The sequence below is a fragment of the Sinocyclocheilus anshuiensis genome, unplaced genomic scaffold, assembly GCF_001515605.1.
Source record: "Sinocyclocheilus anshuiensis isolate Anshui unplaced genomic scaffold, SAMN03320099.WGS_v1.1 scaffold24, whole genome shotgun sequence".
Taxonomy (NCBI): Eukaryota; Metazoa; Chordata; class Actinopteri; order Cypriniformes; family Cyprinidae; genus Sinocyclocheilus; species Sinocyclocheilus anshuiensis.
The window spans coordinates 992,858-999,143 of NW_015557090.1; the positions used below are offsets into that span (position 1 = coordinate 992,858).

Sequence of the window (6,286 nt, forward strand, 5' to 3'; positions counted from 1 at the left end):
AAGATATAATAAAATATTTACAAAAATGTGAGGGGTGTACTCACTTCTGTGAGATACTGTATATGGAGTAGTATACTGTATATGGAGTAGTATACTAATGTGAGTGTTGAGCCAATAAAAACATATTTTCTTGCACCAAAATTGCAATCTGTTATGTCTTTAGCAAGCATTTAGCTAAACTTAACCAGCCACCCTTTACACAAACCTTGTTACATTAGCTAAAAGTCCAATGACCATAAAGATAGTAAATGATTAGTAATCGTTTATAAACATTTACAAATTATAAATAGTTTCTACTTTAGATTGAGTACTGCAAAAACATGAACAAATGATTAATACATGATTAGAAAAGATGTGTGAATAGGGTAAATTCAGGTCTTTCGGGACACTTTTTGTCATTGAGATGACTGCTCATAAAGGTATTAATGATTAGTAAACATTTATAAACATTTGCAAATGATGAATAGTTTCCACTTTAAATTGGGTACTGCAAAAACATGAACAAATAATTAATATATTATTTGTTAATATGCAAATAGAAGTCTACACAACAAACAAAGACCAACAAATGAAGAACATATGAACTGAAAGTTTACTGACATTTGTAAGCTTTTCAATTTACATTAAATAATCATATGTTAGTAATTAGGTAATGTTTAGTAAGTTCATTTGTAAACATCAACAAGAACATTATCTCATATTTCTAGCTATGTGAATATATATTAACTAATGATCTGTTAAGCATTATATAATGTTTGTTAATGATTTATAAATGAAAGTTATTATAAAGTGTTACCAACACACCTGATTCAGATCATCAGCTGTGTTCTGATTGGCATGGTCCCTACAGTGATCTTTGCTCTCTACTCCCTGAGCACGGGAAATCCGTTAAAGTTTACTTCACTTCGAAACATTAATTCAATTATTTACGCAACGCCACGGCCTGCAGCATCTTCACACACAGACAAAACTTACTTGAGAAGTGTGAAGTGTGACATAATATACCTCTGTATATACATACAATTTAAATTCACGTCTCACACACTTTAATACCATTTGAATGGAACAAATACGCTCACTTCAAACTGGAATAATGGTGGAATATCCTGTGATGTCCACTTCACAGGCACTTATGGTCAAATAGAACAAATGTCTGAAGTAATAAGACATACATACAAAATGTACAGAGCGGTCTCAAACAGTTAAATTGTGAATGACAGTCATTTGAATTCTGTAGGCACAGTGTCTTACAGGCCTACTCTAACCCATGTTGAACACACAACAAAACCATGGTTAATACTTGAGGCACACACATTGAAACCATTCATATACTGAATCTTCAGACCAGGTCTGTGAAACTGCAAGCACATCTACTTTACACTCAGTTTACATAACAAAAAAAACAAAAACAAACACAGTTCTCTACATAAGACACATTATTCAAAACTAACAGTGCTTAATTTGGGAAACACTGCTATTTAAATGCCACACTTATTTAATTTTTACCAACACCCAATGATTATGTGTGAAGACACTTCTACCTAATTTGCCTAGAAATAATAGCTTGAGCACTATAAATAAGCTGCAGGATAACTCTCTTGGTTTGGACAACAATTGAGGCCCATTTTGGAGAGAGAGTTAAGTGAGAGTAAGAAGAGGACGAGGAAGAGGAAGAGGACAAAGAAGAAGAGGACGAGGAGTACAAAAAGGAAGAGTACAGATGATAAAAATCACAGATGAGATCCAGACAACATTGTTATCATCTGGGACAATGTAAGGTTCCATCGAGCTGCTCTGGTCTGCAACTGGGTCATCAAATTTCTGCAAGTTTTGACGCTCAACCTGACACTATATTCTCCCATTTTGAACCCAGTTGACGAGTTCTTTTCAGCATGGCGTTGAAAGGTATATGATCCCCAACCCCACCAATGCATACCCCTTCTCCATGCCAGGGCTGGATACGCCACTCCAGATGCTACTTCCCGCACTGATTAGTCAGAGAAAACATTGCTTGTGATGTTGATGAGTTGTTGTGGCCAGACCCAAATAGAAGATATGATGCACATTATTATTATTATTATTCATCCCAAAGTTAAACACAATAAAAATACGTTTTGAGAATGAAATGATGTCCGCCCTCTTATTTGTTCACAGAGAAACTATATACTGAATACTGAATATGTATAACTACATACTGTATATACAGTATTTGTGCACATACATGTACTGTATGTGTGAGTGCTATGACAAACTCCAGTGTACACTCCATTGCATACTGACCATGCAAAATATAAAAATTACAGTGTTTTACATTTGTCATATACATGTAATTTGGAGTGTGTATGGCTAATCATTTGATGTTTGTATGTAAAGTTACTATGCAAAAACAATTTTTATAAGATGTTTTTCAAAAAAGTGTTTGCTTTTGCAAGAGATGCATAATGTTTTGCATCTTGTGTGCATATTTTGTGGTTTTATGTGCAGAGTTTAGATAAAAGGAGCCAAAAAAAACAATTTTTTGGACATACATTATATTAGGCTATAGGTGTAGGCTAGTATTTCTTATACAAATGCTCTATCTTGTGGACAATATTATGCTACTGCATTTACTAAAACAAGGCTAATGAAGCTTTGCTCTGGGAGTTGTATGGGAGTTTTTATATAGAAATCTTCTGTCAGACCAAAAAAAACAAAAAAAAATTAAAACATTAAATGAATCTCCGTTATACCAGTGATTTAAGCTTTAAAAAGGTAACATTAGGGGCAATACGGAATTATTTACTTTATTATGTTCTATCAGTGAGAAGTAAGAGCTGAGGTAGGCTACTAAATTTCAAAGCCTAATGTAAAGACCTTAAACAAAGAGAAAGAGGAAGAACACATTTGCTATAAAAAAAAAAGGAAATTAAGTTTGGGTCTCTTTCAAAAGTCTCTGTTTTCAACATGATTGATGAAAAGAACAACCCAACCCAAAGATAACACTAGATGGTGACAAATCACCACTAATCAGAACATATGTTTGCTAGATATGATTGAGATGTGGGAGATTTGAATACTTGAGAGCTGAACAAATTAGAAATAATTGTGCATCTATACATTGCTCTGTTTTATAATTACTCTACTCAATATAAATTACATTGTCATTTGTGCATTACTGATCATCTAATAATACAAATTGCGCCTTTTTTATTATCTTCTAAAATATAGTAAAATAATAGTGTCACAAAACTAATTGAACAGGTAAAGCTATGGCCGGACCATATTAGCCACAAAGTAATGGTAGAAATTATTATTATTTATTTTTTTTAGGCTGCTATTAGTACATTTTACAAATGTAGATTCATATGCTAAATCAATTAAATGAACTTGCAGTGGGGTCAAAAATCTGAGACCACAATGAAATGTTTTGAACACATCATGATTTTTTTTCCCTGTAAGCCTGGAAAAAGTATATCCAGCATGTGAACTTCATTACACAAAGGTCAGATGTTCTTGCTTACATTGAAGCACAAGACTATTCTCAAATCATGCTGGACAACATATCATCAGGTGTTGTGTACATGTCAGCTTGAGTCCTGCTATCATTTAACCAAATGGACACATACTAATTAAAGAATTCTGGGGAAAAAAATATACAGTATAAATAAATAAATAAATAAATAAATAAATAATTCACATTAGAATCATTTGCACATACTGCACTGCAGACTCTGTACACAATATGAAAGTAGACAAAAATTGTACAAGAGTATTTGCTTTTAATCATGTCTTTGGTTGTCTATAGTTTTACATAAAGCTGTGTATAAAATAAGCATTTTACAGAGATCCTGAAATTGCTAATATTTTAGGTACTCTAAGTTTTGAAGTATAATAACAGATTGTTGATGCACACAATCTCTGGGTTATTTTAGCAGTACATTTTCTTATCTCTTTGGTTCTAACACCATATATTACTGGATGCAAAAGTGGTGGCAACAGTGTTACTTGGACTGATATAAAGACATTCATATCGTTAGGCATAATCACAGTTAGTCTGTTATATATAACAGAAAAAATTGTGGCAATGGAATAGTTTATGAATATTATCAAATGAGGAATGCACGTTCCAAGTGCCTTGCTTTGACTATTTTGTGACCTTTAAACTAACAGAAAGTATTTTAGCATAAGACAGCAAAATCAGAAATGTAGGGAGCACAGATAAACAAACTATTATAAGTAAACCATACACATTGCTTACAAGGCTGAGGCTACTCGTACCACATGATATGTTAATGACAGAAAGGTTATCACAAAATAGTTTATTAAGAGTATGGCTTCATAAGGGAATTCTTGATGTCAAATAAATGTGACCAGCTATTGAGAAAACAGGAATTAAGTTGCTTAACATTAGCCAAATTTTAATTTTACTAGGATTCATGATGTTATGGTACTGTAATGGCTTACAAATGGATACATACCTATCATAGGCCATTACTGTTAAAGTAGAGTAAGTGCAAGCAGCATAAATACTAAGCAAATAGACTTGGAGAAGACACCCCTCATATGAACTAGTGTGCAAATCAGTTAGGAGATTTGAAAGCACCTTTGGCCAAACTGCACTGCTTCCAAGCAGTCCGCAGCATATCAGGTTAAACAAAAATATATACATTGGTTTATGGAGACTCGATTCTATGTAGATGACGAGCATTATAAATATGTTTGCTAAGGTTGCAACTGAGTAAATTAAAAAAATACAAATAGTCAATACATATTTCCGTGGGCCCAGCGACTCATAGGTTGAAAATACCAGATCAAAACCAATAGACTTGTTCATCCTTCAGGCTGGAAAAGCAAATAATAAAACATCATTTTATCGTATTCCTAAGGATCCCGATAGACGACTAAAATGGTTCACTGCAATAAAACATTGTATTTTTATTTTTTTGTCTTTTATCTCAGTATTCCTATGTGTTGTATAAGGGTTTTTATGTTTAATAGTAACCCTAAAATGACATGAAAGATTTTAAATGTGTTAAATAACTGGGCTGATATAGGTTATATAAGAATTTTCAGTAACTTATACACATTATCCCACTGGTCACAATTGTGACCGAACATAAAACACAATTTTTCACACACTTTTCCATAAACATTTCCAAAAATATTGATTATTTCAAGGGGGGAATTAATGACACCTCATTTGGATATTTTCATGTCTAGGAAATAATTGGGATTAAAAGGGTTAAGATTTCATAACATTTATGATATCTACTGTACTAGGCCTAACTATGCTGGCTACTTAAATTTAATTACTATTTATTTTTTTAAATATAACACGCAACACTCAACTTAAAAAAAAATGATGAAAACATATAAATTGCAGTTTTTAAATTACCTTCTAAATTATAAAAAAATATATGTGTTATTGAAATATATTCATTTAGCCTACAAAGGGCCTCTCATAACTCGATTCATAATAGATTTATTTAAACATTAAATAATTAAGTCATCACTAAAGGGGAAAGTAAAATATAATGAGCATATAGCCTAGTCTAATATTTCGCGAAATGCTCTTCTCTAGACTTCATTTATCAGTCCCTCCAGGATTTCAGATTTTTTTTTTCCATGATTTTTGCAATAAAAATGCCTGATCTTGTGGTGGTAATTTCCAAAAAATTGTGCAAAATTTGCGATGTTTTTTTTTTTTTCTATAATTATGATAGCACATTTACCATATTGTATTATGTTAGTATAATCATACGACAAAGAACAAACACAATGTATAAAGCTGGTTTATTTTGCAAAGAAACATATGTGCTGGCAAAATGAGTCAGAATATGCATGGGGTAATTTTGAGCTACACGCAAAAAAGTTAAAAATCACAAAAATGAGTTCATTAAACCCTCGTCTAGTGATCCCAATGCTCCAAATAGCAATTAAACATTTAAAATTATCGTTATTTGTACGTTTTCCGAGAGGAGTACCTTTTCTCCGCTCGTTTCTCACGCTGACTGTCATCCGAAGTGCGTGATCCTGATAAATATACATGTACACAGAATTACAGTAGCCTATGTAAGTAGCCTATTCAAGTGAACATTTGGGGAACTGCTGTGGAAAACCATCTGATGTGTAACATTATATTAGATCCATGCATTACAGAAGGTCTTAATATATAGGCCATCTGTCTCATTAGTTAATCTAACGATAAAAGAAAAGAGGGAAATTACTTTTGTAGTTTTAATAATCAGTGTATTTGTAATGAACACACTGTTCAGTGAAGATGCTGAGATCTGAGAGATCTGTTAGT

At 32.5% G+C, this 6,286-nt stretch overlaps 1 protein-coding gene across 1 annotated transcript; it reads right to left on the reverse strand.

The window, feature by feature from the left end:
- Positions 1-293: 293 nt before the first annotated feature.
- Positions 294-4,813, reverse strand: LOC107677056 (olfactory receptor 56A5-like). Its single transcript, XM_016471846.1, is given in 4 exon segments — positions 294-310; positions 3,918-4,135; positions 4,137-4,713; positions 4,798-4,813. Coding segments are annotated over 4 exon segments (828 nt in total).
- Positions 4,814-6,286: the final 1,473 nt, after the last annotated feature.